Source organism: Mustela nivalis (assembly GCF_964662115.1).
Source record: "Mustela nivalis genome assembly, chromosome: 3".
Lineage (NCBI taxonomy): Eukaryota > Metazoa > Chordata > Mammalia > Carnivora > Mustelidae > Mustela > Mustela nivalis.
This window is the reverse complement of record NC_139022.1, coordinates 80,724,890-80,743,077: the sequence shown is the minus strand read 5'-3', so window position 1 is coordinate 80,743,077 and position 18,188 is coordinate 80,724,890. Positions and strand designations below refer to the sequence as shown.

Sequence of the window (18,188 nt, the reverse complement as noted above, 5' to 3'; positions counted from 1 at the left end):
GGCTGAATCAGTTGCTAGAGAGAGCGGTCTGACTCCCACAGGTCTGACTAGTCATTGCCACCATAGATTTTGGTCTCCTGGACTGGTTGCTGCAGATCACGGTTCAGAGTTCTCTTCCTGTTACGCTCTGGCTATTGTCCATCGTATATTCAGTCTTTCAGTAAAGAAAAGCTGTACAAGTAGAAGAGTACACATAGCATAAGCCTGTGCAGTTCAGTGAACTATCAAATGTAATGACCACTGGGGGAGGCGGGGGCATTTATTTTTAAATTCTCCATAGTCTTATCTTCAGAACGCATCGTCAAGGAACATTTTGAGTCACATGTAGAGTCCTTCCAATGTGCTTCTTTAGTTCTCAGGTCTGAGGGCAGGACTCTCCAGCTGCAGAGTCCTTGGCTCTTCTAAAGTCAAGGCTTCCTGGACATGGTGGACACAAAGAGCCCTGGGTTGGCCACAGCCAGCCTCAGCCCTGTGAGTCACTTCTCCTCCACATTCCTGGATGGAGAGGAGCAGGTTGGAGAGCATGCCTTAAAACCCAGGCTCCACCACTCCCTTGGGCAAGTTAGATAATCTCTCAAAACCTGTTTCTTCATCTATAAAACGAGGGTAATAGCAGTGCCTACCATCAAGGTTGCTATGAAGACGGAATTACGTGATGGGCATCCAGACCTTGAACACAAACCTTTACATGGAACCGACACTCAGATTTAGCAGAGGTATTTCTCCCAGTAGTTTTGAAAAACCGATGGCTGAAAACCAGTGAGAACCTACTATGTGCCAGGCACAGATCTTAGTGTTTTCTCTTAAATTTATGGTATTATTAAGTCTTCCTATTAGAGGATATGAATCTGGATTTTATAAATGAAGGAGCTGAGGCTTGGAGATATTAAGAAAGCTCTGCATTGGGGCACCTGGTGACTCAATTGGTTGAGCCCCTGCTTTCGGCTTAGGTCAAGATCCCAGGGTCCTGGGATCGAGCCCCGAGTGGGACTCCCTGATCAGCAGGAAACCTGCTTCTCCCTCAGCCTCTGCCTGCTGCTCCCCCTGCTTGTGCAGGCTCTTCCTCTTGCTCTCTCGCTCTCTCTCGTGTGTCTGTGTGTCAAAAAACAAAACAAAACAAAACAAAACAAAAAAAACTCTGCATTTAGCAACTTCTGTTGTGAGGACTAAGAAATGATTGTGAAGCATGTCCTTAGCATAGTCCCAGCACATCGTAATCACTCAATCAACGGGGCTACGGTTTAGAGTTACCCTTTGATTATCCACCAGAACAGATGCTGTGCAGTTTCCAATCCATCCACCCTGCCTTTCATCCTCACTAACAAAATCACATTTCTGTGTGGGGTGACAATGTGTCCCAACGAAAATAGCCCTCTCCTCAGTATCCCTTAGTTCCATGGAAGGTCACATGACCCGGTCATGGCCAACCATAGGTAAGTGTAAATCTCCTAGGTGGGCCTTTCAGGAGAACTATTACTGTCCCAAGAGAAGGGAAGAGCTTCATCTGACACATACTTATTCCCCTTTAAGTCTGTCCCCATTTCAGCTGTCCTGAGAGCCATGAAAGCAGACATGAGAACCAAAGACCATGTCCAGGATGGCAAAGCAGGCACAGCCCCGGGCCTCCATGGCCTCGTGCCACCACTGACTGGCAGCTTCCCAGCAGTTGCATCATGGTGGTTAAACCCCTGTTGTTGCCAGATTCCCCTTACATGCAACCCAAGGCAATCCAAACCAATACCTCCATCATTTAGGGCAATTGGAATGTAGGAATGAAATGAAATTTCCAGATTAACGAAAATTAAGGATTTGAAGTAATTTCTTTACCCCAATCTGTCTCCATGTTCCAAGTGAGATGATAAAAAGAACTCCAGGGATTGAAAGGCAGATTTCCAATCATCTCTCTAGGAAATATTTCCAACCCTTCTTTTTTTTAAGAGTTTTGGTTGAAAGTCTTTTTTTTTTTTTTTAAGGTTTTATTTGAAGGCAGAGAGAGAGAGGAGGAAGCAGGCTCCCCACTGAGCAGAGAGCCAGATGCGGGACTCCATCCCAGGACACTGGGATCATGACCTGAGTCGAAGGCAGAGGTTTAACCCACTGAGCCACCCAGGCGCCCCTCCAACCCTTCTTTTTTTTTTTTTTTTTTAAGATTTTATTTATTTATTTGACAGAGAGAGATCACAAGTAGGCAGAGAGAGAGAGGAAACAGGCTCCCTGCTGAGCAGAGAGCCCGATGTGGGACTCGATCCCAGGACCCTGAGATCATGACCTGAGCCGAAGGCAGCGGCTTAACCCACTGAGCCACCCAGGCGCCCGCCCTCCAACCCTTCTTAAGATTAGTATCAGGGCTTTTATTTCTTTTTTTTTTTTTTTAAGATTTTTATTTATTTATTTATTTGATAGACAGAGAGAGATCACAAGCAGGCAGAAGGCAGGCAGAGAGAGAGGGGGAAGCAGGCTCCCTGCCAAGCAGAGAGCCCGATGCGGGACTCGATCCCAGGACCCTGAGATCATGACCCGAGCCGAAGACAGAGGCTTAAACCACTGAGCCACCCAGGGCCCCAGTATCAGGGCTTTTTTGAACATCTGAATCCCATGTGTCAACTCTAACTTTCTAACTCTAACCTAGCTGCTAACTTTCCCTTCTTCCCGGTCCTATGGTGCTGTATACGGTGTCATCAGTGGGGTTTCCATGGGGCATCAGCACTGTGCCTATGGGATCTGAAGACTCCCAAGTGCTTGGCACTCGACCAGACTCACCCAGCACAGAACTGGATGATCTTTCTATAAAACCTGAGGCATCTGCTCTGGCATTTTGGTCAAAGTCCAAAGGCCCTAATTGCATTCTGTCTGCTTATGGGCTCTCCTAGAGTTCTAATTAGGTTGTATTTATTTTCAATCCAAAAAAAAGACTACGCCTGACATTGCTCTACACATTAAAAAAGAGCAAGGGGCCCAATCCAAGCGATAAGGGAGCATCTTCTTGTGACAGGAAGTGATCATATTTACTCTGGGCCAGCCAGGACGGTGGCTTTCACCTTGGAAGGAGCTATGTGTATTAGAGGGGTTAAACTTGGGGTTTTCTATGCCGTGACAGGGAAAATATATGCATAGATTCCCACGTATTTCAATGATTGCTAAGGCATGTCAGATGAAAAGGGGATTGCACTCCTGCCCCTCCTCTCGCAGCTTCCCTCTCAAAATATAACCCACACAAGGACGCTAAAAACTAAATTCCTTCCGTATACTACCTGTGCTGTCTTACCATCACATGGTAGCTGATTTTTTATATTCCAAGCTATGAATAACTCAGAACTAAGGTGTTCCACACTGCTTCAGGAAACCTCCTACACAGCCAAAAATTTTAATTATTCAACAGGCAAAACCGCTTTCCTGAATGTATGTGACTAGAAGGGGAGATAAACACATTCAGAAAATATCTGCAATGATCCTCATGTTCATTAAACTACAGAAGGCACCAGTTTTCGGCAGATTAAATGATGTCGTATAAAAATAAAGACTCACACACACAATGAAGAGAAAATCTCTAATAATTTATTTGACCTTCAGTTTCACATTGTGAAAAAAAAAATAACAGTTTTACAAAACCTCAAAAATGTAGTAGTAGCAAACAAGCACATATGAACATGAACACTTTACTTCAACTTACACAGAGTTTTGTACGTGAACCACATATTCAATAGCCAAGAGAGGGATATTATTCAGCTCTAATCACTCTTATTCAGACAGGTGTCAAGCCCAGAGAAAAGGGGGCTACACAATTATACCAGAAGTGGAAGGCTGCCCTTTGTTATCGGTTTCCACAGCAACCAGCCCACAGAATAAGAAGAACCTTCTCTGTCTTATGCCAAGGTTTTTGTGTGCACTGTGCTGTGAATTGTATTTGCTTCAAAGTGGGGGACGTTTCACAGGGTGAGAATGGTCAAGTAGTGAGCCCAAATGCCTACATCAATTCAAAGAGCGGGAGTCCAGAAAGTTCCCTGCAGGCTGGGGGCCCACCCTGACCACGGCTCCCTCTGGCTCGCACACAATAATTAATAGAGGATTCAAGGACAGACCACAACTTTGAAACAGCTGCAGAAAATTCACCCTGCTTTCAGAAGTCACGCAGTGACACACACACACATCTCGGCAGATTTGCATTATAAACTAGAGAGCCATAGCTTTGCTACAATATAACGCCATCGCGATGCCGCCGGGGTACAATCAGACATTTGCATTGCTTAGAACACATCTAGGAGAGAGGGACTGACTGCTGGAAAAGTATTGTGATGCTTTTATTCCAACGGCTCATTTATTTTGGTCCAGCTATAGCCCACTTACTCATGGCACGAATGGGTATGTACAATTAGTCTAAAGTATTCAGGTAAAGAGAAATGTTAAGGATTTATCTGTCACTAGACAATGCAAACACACTCACAATGTAAAAGGTTGTTATCGGTCTTAAGCCCTATTTTCTAAACTACGGTAATGTGAGAAACATCGATGAAAGCGGTGTTTGAGTTGCAAACTCTGGTCTTCCCCAGACACCTCTGAGCAAACAGCTAACTGAGTCTAGCACTAATACCTATCACGGCACACGGTTAGGAAACAAGCGCTCAAACTAGCAAAGAATGTATTCACAACAGATTCCCAACGATCCCGGAACACCTCTCAACAGGGGCCACTGCTCATCATTCTTTGGTGTTTCCTGGCCAAATGGGTCACTCTGGCGCACCAAAGAGTTCTTTCTTAGAGACTTACCCGAGGGGGAGCACTGAAGTATACACTGTCCCAACGTGAATATGGTCTTGGAGAACTCCTAATACTTGCTAAATCGTGCATCAAGAAGAGAGAACAATGAATCCACCGGGTTCAAGCAAATCTGGTGAGTGAATTCATTGACGTCTGTGACAACTCAGCTTTTTCCTGTTAGCTGCGGGTATGGCGAAGCATTCTCACAGGGTAATAAATAAATAAATAAACTTTGGACACTGCCTTTAACCTGTGCCCTATATACAGAACTATTCCATAGAATTTTCCAGGATTTCAGGATATTACACAAAGAAAAGAACTGCAAAGCGACTTGGTCCTTTCCAAATTTCAGTAGCTGAGATTGAAGCATGTGACTCAGACAGGAACAGGGCAGTGAAGCTTTCCCTCACCCCATGAGCCATCAGCATACCAGACCCCATGAAACCCCATTACAAGTTAGTGAGTCCAAGAAAAGCGACCTCCACGCTTTCTCTACGTCTAGGATGTAATCTGTTTCTGTCTTGTACTCCCTTCCCAACCCACCCTCCAGTTATGCTCCAAATTGTAACACCCAAGTTTTCATTTTTGTGCAGCAAAGCACTTCACAACAGCCACAAAATTGTGCAAAACATACAACCATTCACACACCCACACAGGTGAAGACAATCGTAAGCATCGTTTCAGCATGCAGGCGTCAAACAATAAATAGCTAAATCTACGACAAATTTCTTAACAGCCAAGGGAAAGTTTAAAGTCACTTATAAATAGAAAAGAACATCTACCAAACGCCTACCAACAACGTCCCCATTGTTCAGAACCTTCCTGGGGAGCTCAACCCCTCAGAGATTAGCGGAGAGTCCAGCAGTCCTCACTCTGTGGCCAGCCAAGCCAGCTTCCCGCCTGGCCCCACAGTTGGGCTTTCAATCTCCAACAGCAGCTGGTGTGGAGGCTTCGGGCTTGCTCCTCAGAGAGGTGACAACCATTTCAAATTTTACACATAAATGGTGGAGCCCATGGAAATCAAATGCTGAATATGGTACAGCAAGGGAAAAGAGCCGGCTTTTCTCTCCCTTTGAGGGGCTGATTAACGCTGACATTAATCCACAATTACAAGACAAGGACTAGATCACAGGTTCGTTCATTCATATTTAAACCATGTGCTACTTGCACTGAAAATCCCGCCCCTCCCCCACCCCCTCCTTCATGTCCAGTTAGAGAATTTACAAGGTGCAATGCATTGTATCAGGAGTCTTGTAGCAACTTCTTTTCCTTCTTCTTTTCTCTCTCTCTTCATTAAATTCGGCCTCTCCAAAGTAGAAAGCTCATTTTGTCTCACCAAGTGATGGAGCGAGCTAAAACAGAAGTTAAAAAAAGACTCATTAATAGCCTTGAAATTTAAAAAAAGAAAATTAAAATCAGGACAGAGCTGGTCAATAATGCTTCTAAAAATCTTAATTACACGTTCAGTAGCAAGTGTGCAAAAATTAAGGGCATCCATGTGCGTGCACAGATAGAGAAGATTGGCTCCACAGAAATGGTGTCCAAAGAAAAAATCTTCATTGCTCTACTAAACCTTCAATCTCTCTCTTTATATATATATATATATATATATATATATATATATATATACACACACACACATATATATACATATACATATATGCATGCAAATGCAAACTTCTACCGTCTAGGTGCTGCTAGGAGTTGTCACCTTCTGCTACCAACATTCATGCTTCATTGTGGTTAAACAGAACCACTGGGAAGCAATCACTGGAGGGTCAAAACAAGATTCCTGTGCAAAACCTCTTTGGCCCATTTACCATAAAGGACTCCAAAGTCAATTTATTCACCATATAGAAGGCAGACATATTAATCCTCTTATCGAAATGCATCTCTACTATTCATTATGGCAGAAATCAGTCTCGCTTCCTTTCATACGACAACATTGCAGGCCTCCACGGCCCAAGGCTGGAGAGTTTATTCTCCAAGTTCATCAGTCCGTACTTGGGAGACACCAGCTATGGTACGCAGTTATTATCTGCAGAATCCGCCGACACCACGCATGAATAGAAATTCAAGGTGCTCTAACCACAAAGCCTGCACATTGCACGAGAGTGGGTGTTTCCCCGCGCGACCCACCTTTCTCTTCTGTGGGTCTATTTTTGATACAGGGAAATTCCGCAGAGAGCCTGTCTCTCCAGCATTCACCCTATCTGTTCCGAGAGCACATTTCCAGCCCTAGTGTAGGAATCTCATCCCTGCTGCTAACTCTAAGTGGAGACAAAGGGAATTCAGGAGGGGCCGCTTGTTACTTGCATTGAATTCTTCTCGCTTTTGTGTGTCCAGAAGTCTGATTCATTTCATTAGTTGTTTCTTTTGGCAGTTTCTGAACCGTGATTCAAGCTTGCAAGGCATTCCTTAGACTACAGTGTCACTCTCCCACCCCCAACCTCCCGGGAACCTATATATCAACATTAGGCCAAAAGAATGCATTTTGTAATTGTAAGAATATGAAATTTCGTGATGGTACATACACAAACAGGAAAAAGAAAGAAAGACAGACAGACTCTAGGGGAAGAAACAGGCACATCCAAGATCCAAATGCTGTCAAGTTGGGGCCACACAGCGCCATGAAAATGGGAGAGTAATCAAAAGTAATTTCCTTTCTGTCCTTCCCACCCACTGACAGAGCAGCAGGAGACAGTTAAAATCCCCCTGGTGAATGAGCTTTTAGAACTTAAGGAAACTTCTTGTTAACACCATATTAATTCGGTTAGCACCTACATTTCAGATCAAAGAGACGTCCCCGGAAGGTTCTGCAGCTTAGGGCCAATACCCGCACAGCTCCTCTTTTAAAGTCACTCTATCCCGCTGAAGTGTTTTAACACTCTCTTGTGTGCAGAAAACTCTGGAAACTTAAACCAACACGCTCCCTATCAGAAACCGCAAGACAGGCTTTGGTCAGAACCACCCCACCCTTTGTGAAAGCTAACCGGCCGAATTCCGTTGCTCTGTGTTCCACTGGCTGGGGGCACCCAAGGCGGGGAGGTGGCGTTTCCCATGTGACCTAACACTTTATTTGCTCGGTTCCCAGGGACCGGAAGTGTGCGATTAGGTTCAAACACCCAGGACAGGGCGAATTCAAGTGTTTGCCAACATCCTCTGGCCTGCCAAAGGAGGCACCAACAATGAAGAACGAAGATAACAAGCAGATGATAATCAAAGAAGCCTCACTTTCCTGCCACACACAGAGCTAATTCCGTGGCTGGCTGGGGTCTCCAATGGAGGAGGAAAGAAACCTCAGAGCAAGGTACTTTTCTCCCCCTTTCTCCCCTCATCTATCAATTCTCCCAAGTCCGAACCGGGACTGAGCTCGGAGAAGTCAGATTTAAATCAGTCATTGGACAAAGGACAGAGCTGAAGTCCAGGACGGTCCAGAGTCCAGTTTCGAACCCCGAACCAGAATGCACATGCGGTCGCTTCCTGCCTCTGCTTCCTTACCTTGCTCCAAAGGGGCCAGCCCATCTGCCAGTGACCATTCTGAGATACCACCACCATCACTGGCAATTTTTCAGGCTCTCCTATGCAAATACAGTCAGTTCTGGGCTAAGACCGAATTCAGTGTGCTCTTAATTGATGCTCTTGCCCAGAAGGTTCTTTAAACCTGCTTTAGAGGTGAGTCACACATCATATCGCAGATGAAATAACAACGTTCAGAACATTTGTTTACTCAGGATTACTGAGATGCCAGCAAGGCTGCAAAAACCAGTTTGGTGTGGGACGCTGTCAGCCCGGTCGCTCCCCACAGGAGGTTTCTGACTGTTCCAGCTCCTTTGAGGGAGTTTCATTCCAAGGTTACATTCTATTACCAAGAACCGTACTAACTGGTAGAGGCTAGAGGAGACAACTGAACCAATGAGAAAACCAGAAAGATGAATCATAACAGTGAGGCCAACTTTAGCGGTGTTTGAAAAGGAGCTGTAAGAAAGGTGGAAAGACAAGACAAATGTGTCAAAACCCCTCTTTGCTTAGTTCCCAAAGACCCCTAGAGATTTCCTTTTTTCCCCTCTGAAAATCCTCTCCCAGAATGTGAAATGTACTAAGTGAAATGTACTAAGTCAAAGTCTCCAGGTAATGAGCAAGTTTTCATATTACTTCCTCCAAAACCCAAGTTTTCATTTTATTCTCTTATTATTAGTAATAAGCCCATGCATTACCAACCAAAACAAACCAACACATTCCACGTCCCGTGTGCTACACTCAGAAATGCTTAAGTGGTTCCTGGGGCCAATACTAAAGATGCTTAAGGGCAGCAAAGCACCATTAGCTTCGCGAACACTGAACTGTGTGGGCCTATTAATTATTTGAGCCAAGAGTATTATATACTCGTAAGTACACAAGGCGACCATTATGGACTCAGATATATGACACAGAAAGACAACTTTTGTTAGCCCTGACAATAGGGTCAGCCTGTCTGATTAACTCTGAAAGGCTGCAGTGGAAGGCCGTCTAGAGGTCTCAGCATGCCACGCATCTGACAAATTTATACAATGCAGGTGCAACTTTTACAAGCAAAGACCTTGATTTCCCTCTGAGGTTGGTTAGTCAATGTCCGAAAAGGGGCCTACCCCCCCGCCCCAGGAAAAAAATCTTTAAATATGCAATAAAGAATCTGGGAGGGAACAAACCAGGGATAAACTTAAGCTTTCAGTTTTTGTTTTTGTTTTTGTTTTTTTAATTTGACAGGCAGAGATCACAAGTAGGCAGAGAGAGAGAGGAGGAAGGAGGCTCCCGTCGAGCAGAAAGCCCGATGCGGCGCTCGATCCCAGGGTCCTGGGATCGTGACCTGAGGCGAAGGCAGAGGCTTTAACCCACTGAGCCACCCAGGCACCCCAAGCTTTCAGTTTTTTACACCCTACTTCATTCCAGAAAGGGTTGGAAAGATCTAAATTTGAATATCAATAAATTATCTCCTGGGCTGAGATGGATAGGAGGCTCTCTGGTTTCTTAAGGAGCAGTTCAACCCGAAGTTCCAGTGCCTAGGTTGATTTCTTGACCAACTCTTTCATCTCCAAAGCCCCATGACTTGGGCAACTGACTTAACTGTGTGCATCAGTTGTTTTCATCTATAAAATGCTCTAGTAATGATATCTCACGAGGCTGTTGTCAGGATCACATGAAATGATCCATGTGAGACATGTGGCCTGGCTCCAGGCAGGCAGGGAGGGCTCCGTCAACATTAGCTGGCATTATTAACCCCGGGTAGGGGTTCTCCACTCAGCTGTCCTATCTGAATCACTAGAAAGCTTCCTAAACATACTGATATGCCTGGGACCCACCTGGACCAAATGAAATCAAATCTCTGGGATGGGCCACCCTTTTCTGAGGGGTGGGGGGTTGCAGCTGTGGGCAACACAAGTGTGCTCAGTTCTGGGGTGCAAATTCTCTTAAAGATTCTGTGGACCTACTTCTATGGGCCGAGTTACAATGATCACATCTCGGTCTCCACAGGTAGCTTAATGACACGCCTATTTCCAGCCACACGGACTTCTTACCTCACGCTCCTCTTCTCGACAAGGTACGGCCGTCTAAGAAGGCAGATGCTTCCAGGTGCTGACAAATGCGGTAGGAATCAGCGAGTATGGGACTGTGGTGATGCTGTTCCACACGTCTAATGTCGGGTCGTAACAGTCCAAAGTTTTGCAGCGCTGAATGCCGAAGTACCCGCCCACCACATAGAGCTTGTTTCCGGACGCCACAGCGTGACAGCTCATGCGCTTGGCTGTCACATCTCCCACCTTGGTCCACTGGTAAGTCTCACTGTTGAATTTGTAAGCAGAGCAGGCAGAGAACTCCGTGTCTCCCCCCATAATAAAAATCTGGTTCCCCAGCACCGCTGCCGCTGTGTAACGCCAGGGCTGGGGACAGGTGGCTGGGACTGTCCACCTGTTCTCGCACTGATCATAACACTGAACCTTAGGGAGCTTGTCATGACTGACGCTGGTACCTCCGAAAGCAAACAGCTTGAGCTTGGCGCTCACCACAGCCGCATTGCTAACGCCTTCTCTGAGGGGGGCCACCATGGTCCATTTGTTGGTCGTGGGGTCATAGTGTTCTACTTGCTTTAGGGAGACTGAGGGGGAGGCTGGGAGACAGCCCGTTGCAGCTGTGTGCCCCCCAACCACATACAGACAGTGCTTCAGTTCAGCAGAGCCGTGGCCGAACCTGGCCACCAGCATGGGGGCAGCTTTGGACCACTCTTCATGCAGGGTATCATAAACCCAGACATCTTTTGAGACTCCGTTTTCAGACCCCCGCCCCCCGGTAATGTACACTTTGCAGCCAATTGCACATGCACTGAACTCTTTTCTTGGGCTGGGGATGTCAGCCTTGGGAATGATCTCTTTGGCCTTCTGGTCTACCAGATACAGCTTGTCGCACATGAAGGTCTGCCCACCCAAGAGGAAGAGAGCATGGCCAGTCTTCCGAGGCCGGGCACAGAGGCTGGTTACCACGCCGTCATTCTGCAGGATTTTTAGTTTGCACCTGATGGCCTCTTCCACGATCTCCTTGCTCTTTCTCTGCTTGGTAATGAGTTCCTCCATGGCCACGTTCTCCATGAGATAAATGGCTGGCAGGAGAGCCAGCCTCACTGTCTGCAACAGCTCTGGGAGGTAGCAATAGCGCTTCTTCAGGTCGTAGCTGATCCAGTTAATTGCAGACTCGTACACAAGCCTTTCATCTTCTGTCTCCAGCTCTTCACTGGACAAGAGTTGCACTACCATGTCCTGGGGCAGCTGGAGGAAATCTTCGTTCTTCCTGATGGTCTGGAAATTGCTGAGACACATTCTCCAGGACAGCTCGTACAGCTTCGTGCACTGGTGTGCGTCGGAGAGCAGCAGCATGCCCAGGCAGTTGGTGGGATGCAGATTCTTTTCCAGGAACTCAGCGCACGCATCCCGGATGTCCTGAAACTCCAGCATGTCGCCAGCTTCCAGAAGCGATTCTGCGTTTTCTTCATTGATGATGACCCGGGAGGAGTACGCATAGTCGAGCAGCAGCTCCAGAACTTCGGGGTGGATGGAGTTGTCGAAGTTGACCTCACTGTCCTGGCTCTCTTTCAGACCGCCGCTGAACATGGCTTCAAAGTAGCGGCTACATGCAGCCAACACTGCCCGGTGACAGGGGAAGGTCCTGTTCCCAGCATGGAGAAGGACATCCGTGAAGAGGCGCTGCTGGCGTAAAAGGTTCAAGTGCGTGAGGACACTGTCGGCGTAGGAAGACTTGTGAAACAGGTAGATGTTAATGGAGCCACTGCTGGCCCTGGACTTGCGGTTCTCATGCACACTGACTGACATTTTGTTTCCACTCCTGAAACAAAAACAAAACAAAACAAACCATTGAACTGATACTCCTGATGTTCAGAAAGGCAGAACAAAGCCAAACAAATTTCTGTGAACAGAAAAAACAGAACACTTTGCCGCCTACCGCTGGGAATAATGGATAGCCAGGCCTGTACAAAGTCAGAGACAAGCACCTATAAGGAAAGGCATTCACTGTAACACTGCTGAGCTATTTGAACACGGTTTAAAAAAAAAAAAAAAAAAGAAAAGAAAAGAAATCGCTGCTTGCAAGCAGGTTCATCTTGGAAAACCTGACTGCCGACTTCCAGGATATTGAAGTCCTTGAGAATGTAAACCAGCAAATCCCAAGAGGAGGGAGGTCTCACTCTCACAGCTCCCTGCCCTTGTCCAGCTGATTCACTGTGGGCCACTTAAAATGCTGGGCTTCCAGGTCTCGTAACGCCAGGCCAGGCACCAGCTTTTATGTCCCATGCAACATAAAGCCATGTGTAAAACAAATACCTACTAATTAATTCCATTAAGAATTCCTTTAGTAAGATCCACTCTCCCTGTGTATCACAGTAAATGGGCAATGGAACCTTAAAATCATAGGCTTAGGCCATCTTCTTCCATAATCAGGTCTTTACTGAAATGTCACAAATGACTTGTAACCAGAAAATTCTACCACGCCAGAGTCCTCAAAAGGCACTAGTATGAACATTACCATATATTGATCAGCAGGCTTTTGTGGAAACACAGAACAGATTCTGGTCGTAGTCACCACCTATCTTTCTTGCTCTGGACAGCTTCCAAAATGAGGATTTGCACACATAAAAGGAAGACTATTTTGAGTAGCATAGTCATCACTGCTGTTTTTCTGTTCTTCCTGCTTTATATCAATTCTTGGAAAACTGGTTGCAAGAACGAAGGATCTATCCATCCCTCTCTTTCGCTTCTACAGTGCAGGACCAGGACCATTCTTGTGTACCTGCAAACACTGGCACGTGCATAGAAGGAGTTCAAAATGCAAACCCTGCTTTATGTAAATCAAAAGCACTCACACCTCTGTGCATATGTGCGTGCGTGTGTGTGTGTGTGTGTGTGTGTGTGTGTGTGTGTTGCTAGCCACTGTAAATTTAGGGCCACCCTGGAATTTATCTGACTAAAGTACTTTTGAAATTATAGCAAAATCTAATGCTGTCTTGGGCTTTCTTCGGTAAATAAACTACAGGTTAAAAACATAGGACATACCTATCACCTATCTTCAAAAACTGGATCACATGCTTTTCTTTTTTCTTTGTTAACCCTATCCTTCTGTTACTTCAAAAGACTAAAGCCTCTAAAGAACCTGCCTGTCAAAGGATTCCTAAGGAAGCTGTTTAGGCCAGGAGGGTAAACAACTGTGTAAGTTACAGTATCTGTTTCAAAACACAGAACAGCTAGTTTTTACAGGCAGCTGAAACCTACCGCTGCCTTGTTTCCTTCCACCCTTCAGAATATATTTTTTTAGGTTATAGTGCAGTAATTGCTAATAGACTCAAAGGAGTGATTTTACATGGATTCCGGGGCTAGCTACCAAGCAGCCCTTCCTGACCAGCTGTGGCACAGCACAGCTCACAACAAAGGCAGGTGCCAACTGGGCCCCAGACACATGGGCCACAGAGCATTAGGTGATGCAACTTGTGTTTTTTCTTTTGGAATGTAACTTTTCACTAGCGTAAACAGGGCTTAGTGGAAGACGGTAACAATGTTCTAGGACTCTGATGTTAGGAAGACAGCTTTAGTGTCCATAGCAACTTGAAGACAGGACAAACAATAAGGTGCCCCCCCATCACCCTTACCTCAAGCAAAGCCAGTCTAGTCCACCTGAACCATGAACCATGCCCAGTGCTCCGGAGAACCACCAACTCCACCTATGTGAATGCACCAGGTCCCCAAATGCTTAGAACACAGATCAGCATCCCTGATGCTGAAGTATTTTGAGGAAGGTTTTAAGCTTAAACCTCAAAAGATGCTGTGAACACTGTGATACCTCATATAGAAACTTGCCAACATTCCAAATGAGTAGTTCTGCTTTCTTTTTTAAGCTAATGCTTCCAAAGCACCCTTAAAGGCTGCCTTGTCTCGGGCTAAGAGTGAACACACCTCTAGCTGAAGAATGAGGCTCCCTGCACCAGGTACAGGACACCACAGTGCCTGCACACTGAATCACACTGGGACCCAGAACATGTTTCCCTGTGCCTTAGATGCCAGACAGGGTAAAACAACATTCACAACAAGGCTTACATGTAAGGAAACAGTTTTTTTTTGAAGACCTGAGGATATAGAACCTGCATCCCTATGCCTCCTGTGTTTATGCTTCTTCGTTTTTCCAGCCTGGCCCACAAAACCAGAAGGAAGATGCTAGCCTGTCATCTTAGATACCACCCAGATGGAGAAGCGTGTCACAGGCAAAACCCAAATTCCTACAGCAGTACTTGCTTAAAATAAAAGGTAAACCTAAAGACCCAAGGGAAACGACTTGCTTTCTTGTTTAAAACTATGCAAACATCAAAATATCAGCAGAAGCCATTTATACAGTCACTAAACACACCTTCTAAAATGAATCACCCGGGGCACCTGGGTGGCTCAGTTGGTTAAGCAACTGCCTTCGGCTCAGATCATGGTCCTAGAGTCCTGGGATCAAGTCCCACATTGGACTCCCAGCTCCATGGGGAGTCTGCTTCACCCTCTGACCTCCCCTCTCATGCTCTCTCTCATTTTGTGTCTCTCTCTCTCTCAAAATAAATAAATAAAAATCTTAAAAAATAATAAAATAAAATGAATCACCCTTCTGGCATTTTTTAAGCCCCCACAGATATATCTGCATGCCAAGTAAGTAGCCAAAAAAGAAAAGAAAAGGAAAGAAAAAAAAAAAGCACATGTATACTTAACCTGTGTGTATGAGGAGAAGACGACGGAGAAAGGGCTGCTATTAACCGTGAACATCAAACCGGCTTCTCGCTACAGTAACTTCAGTTCACTTAATGCTCCTTACTCGAGCCCTGCTGCCAATACTTTGCTTCCCGTCACATCTTAACGTTTTCAACCTGGTCTCAACGCACTCAACGGAGAAACGAGGCAGACTTTCTGGGGAACTTACCTTACTGATAACAGTGGAAGGACATTAGAAAGGCACTGTTAACAAGAAAACCAACTAACTATACAGCCCTCTGTAACACTTGCAACGCTCTTCAACACGCTGGCCGTACGTGTGCGGGCAACACGAAATTACATGCCCAACAAGTTTCAAGGTTCGTCTCCACCACGCCCACCCATTCCTGTCCTTTGAAACTCATAGTGTCACACTAAAGGCCAAATACTTGCACGAGAAGAAACTGATTTTTCATAGTTTTCATTCATTCCCCACAGACATTCCGCCGCCGTGAACGTGCCCTCACGAAGCGTGTGTGCTCCGGGCTCCTGTGCCGGGTGGGGTGCAACGTGGGCCGACAATCCCGGGCGCCCGGCGTTGGGGGCTGCGAAGTGCGAGGCAGAGCGACAGCCACCCGCAGTGAGGCGCCGCTTTGGGCGGGGGACGGAGACTGATCCCTCCCCAGCTCGGCTCCCTGAATCCCCAAAGCCTGCCCGGGAGCCGGCAAGCCGGACGAGAGGGGATCCCTCCGGCGACCGCCAGCGTCTGCACGATGCGGGAGGGCAGCGGCGGCCACCGAGGTCTCCGCCCGGAGAACAGTTCTCCGACCTCCGCCCAAGTCGGAGTTCCGGACTCCGGGGCGAACACACCCCCGCAGGCCGAGCGGCCGGGGTAAGCCACGGCGGCCGCAACAGGTCCGGGGCAGCGGGGGAAACTTACTGCGGCGTCGGCCGGCGTCAGGCACGACCAGCTGCGTTCTCGCCTAGGTCACGGCGCGGGAGGCGATAAGGCGGACGTCTCAGCCCCGGAGAGCGGCGGCGACTGCCTGGGCGAAAGGAGCGCGCATGGGGCGCCCGCCGGGGAGAGGACAGCGCCTCGCGACCCCCACGCCGCGGACTCCGCTCGCTACCCGAAGAGCGTCTCCCGGAACGCGTCTCGGGTAAAGAAAGCGAGCCTTTGGCCGCCGGCGCCGCGCAAGGAGGCGGGCCGGGCACTCCGGGGAGGGAGCTAGAAAGCGCTCGTGCGCGCCGGCGGCCGCCTGGCGTCTGGACTCGGTCTCCGCAGCGCCACCGCCGCGCCGCCTCCTCTCTGGCTGCCCAAGCAGTCTGCGCCCAGCGGCCGCGGGCCGGGCTATAAGCGGCGCGGCGCGGCGGGAGGGGAGGGGGGAGGAGACGGTGCGGATGCAGAGTGACACCCGGGGAAGGAGGGAGGAAGCGCATGAATGCCGCCCGCCGAGGAGGAGGAGGAGAAGGAGGAGAAGGAGGAGGAGGAGGCGGCGACGGGGAAGAGCTGGAGAAGAGCGTGTCGGGGGAGTTAATCGAGAGAGGAAGCGGGGGAGGGGGGCTGCGGAGAGTGGAAAGAGACAAAGCGGACACCGTGCTTAAGCCACTAGCAGCTGCAGTCTTCAGGGACCGCGAGTAGAGCAAGTTTGACCAGGTCCGAGTGCCTGCGCCTCTCCGGCCCAGCACGGTTAAAGGACAGTCCCGGAGCTCAGAGACCCTCGGCACTGGAGGCGCCCGGCGCGCACTACGCGGTGCCGGAGTCCGCGAGATGCTTAGAAGAGGGGAGCGAGGGGCGAGCTGGGGGTCCGCCGCACGCGCCCTGGGCGCAACACCTGGAGCGAGGAGAGGGGCAAGGGCAGGGGCACGAATTTGGTCACTGCGGGGACACTGCAGGTTGGGCAGAGCCGAGCCCTCGGTCTTCTCGCCGGCGGGGCAGAGACTCGAGCCCCTGACGTTTCCCCTGCGTCCTGCCTCCCCGCCCCAGCGGGTGCGGCACCCGCGGCCGGACTCTGCCCCACCGCGCGGGGAGCAAGCAGCAGCGCGGCGCTGTCCCGCGGGGCGCACACCACGTGCTTCGCAGCCAATCGCGGCCCGCGCTTGATTCAAAGCGAGCTCCTCAAAGGAGCGGCCCCGCCGCCCCCTCTCCCTAGCGACAGAGCTCAGTCATCCTCTGGACTGGGCCCTTCCTGTCTTTATCGCTCTGTCGTGTTAGTTTGGAGTTCAGCAAAGAAATGGCCCAGCACATGGGTCTGAAGCGCCGCGTGCCTGGGGAAAGGAGGGCGATCCGAAAAATCATCTTGCATGGCGATCACTCTTGACCAAAGCCATTTTTGATCTTTGCACTGAGAGCTGTATCTCTCCTGGGACCTTAGATATTTGGAATAAAATCTATGAAGGAACGGTAGAGATGACACCCTCCCCCCGCAGCCATCTCCTTTTGCAGGTTAGGAAACCGAGGCCCAGGGAGAAGTGAATTGTCACACGGCCCCTTAGCAGAGGCTCTGTTCTGCAAGCACCTCAAGTAGGGATGCACCGAAGAGTTTTCTCTCTGCCCCAACACTCTCACCTCCTAGCTTTCCTCTAAACACTAGATGGATAAATGATTCAAACAGGCTGAGGAGCCTCCACCTAGCGCTCAGGGTGTCCAGACACTGCCAAGACTCTTCTTTATTCTAAGCTCACTCCACCCCCCCCCCCGCCCCCGCCTTCCCTCCTAGTGTGCGCTGAAAAATTTCGCTCCTTGAAAGCAAAGAAAGACAGTGCCCTCTGAAGTCCTTTGTTAGCATTAACTCGTCCGCCTCACCGTGAGCCTTTACAAATCTGTTTCGTATTTTAATTTTTGATGCAAACTTGGCCCCAGACTGCTTAACAAGCCAGAGACAGTTGGATCGGTTCACGGTGAGAATCACGTGCAGCGAATCTGGGGATTGGCCAGGTGAAGAGAGGAGCTAGGCAAGTCCACCCCCTTCCTGAAGGAGGTGTGGATAAAAGGAGCCAAGAAGAGGAAAGGTAGAGCAAGCGCTGTAGATTCCAGAGATGGGTGCTGAAAAGAAGGGAGGTGGGAATGTGGAGCTAGGGCACATCTGTCTTTAAAAAAAAAAAAGCCTTTTTCTGTAGCCTGTGGCAAGGTGGGGAAGAAGCCCATCAGGGCAGGGCCTCCTAGAAGGGCTTTGT

General features: G+C 48.4%; 1 protein-coding gene across 1 annotated transcript; it reads right to left on the bottom strand.

The window, feature by feature from the left end:
- Positions 1-3,533: 3,533 nt before the first annotated feature.
- ENC1 (ectodermal-neural cortex 1) lies at positions 3,534-16,341 on the bottom strand. Its single transcript, XM_082724934.1, has 3 exons — positions 15,952-16,341; positions 10,311-12,126; positions 3,534-6,107 (listed from the first exon to the last, which is right to left on the bottom strand). The coding sequence occupies exon 2, from the start codon at positions 12,111-12,113 to the stop codon at positions 10,344-10,346; it is 1,770 nt and encodes a 589-aa protein (XP_082581060.1). The 5' UTR covers positions 12,114-12,126; positions 15,952-16,341; the 3' UTR covers positions 3,534-6,107; positions 10,311-10,343.
- Between the last annotated feature and the right edge of the window lie 1,847 nt (positions 16,342-18,188).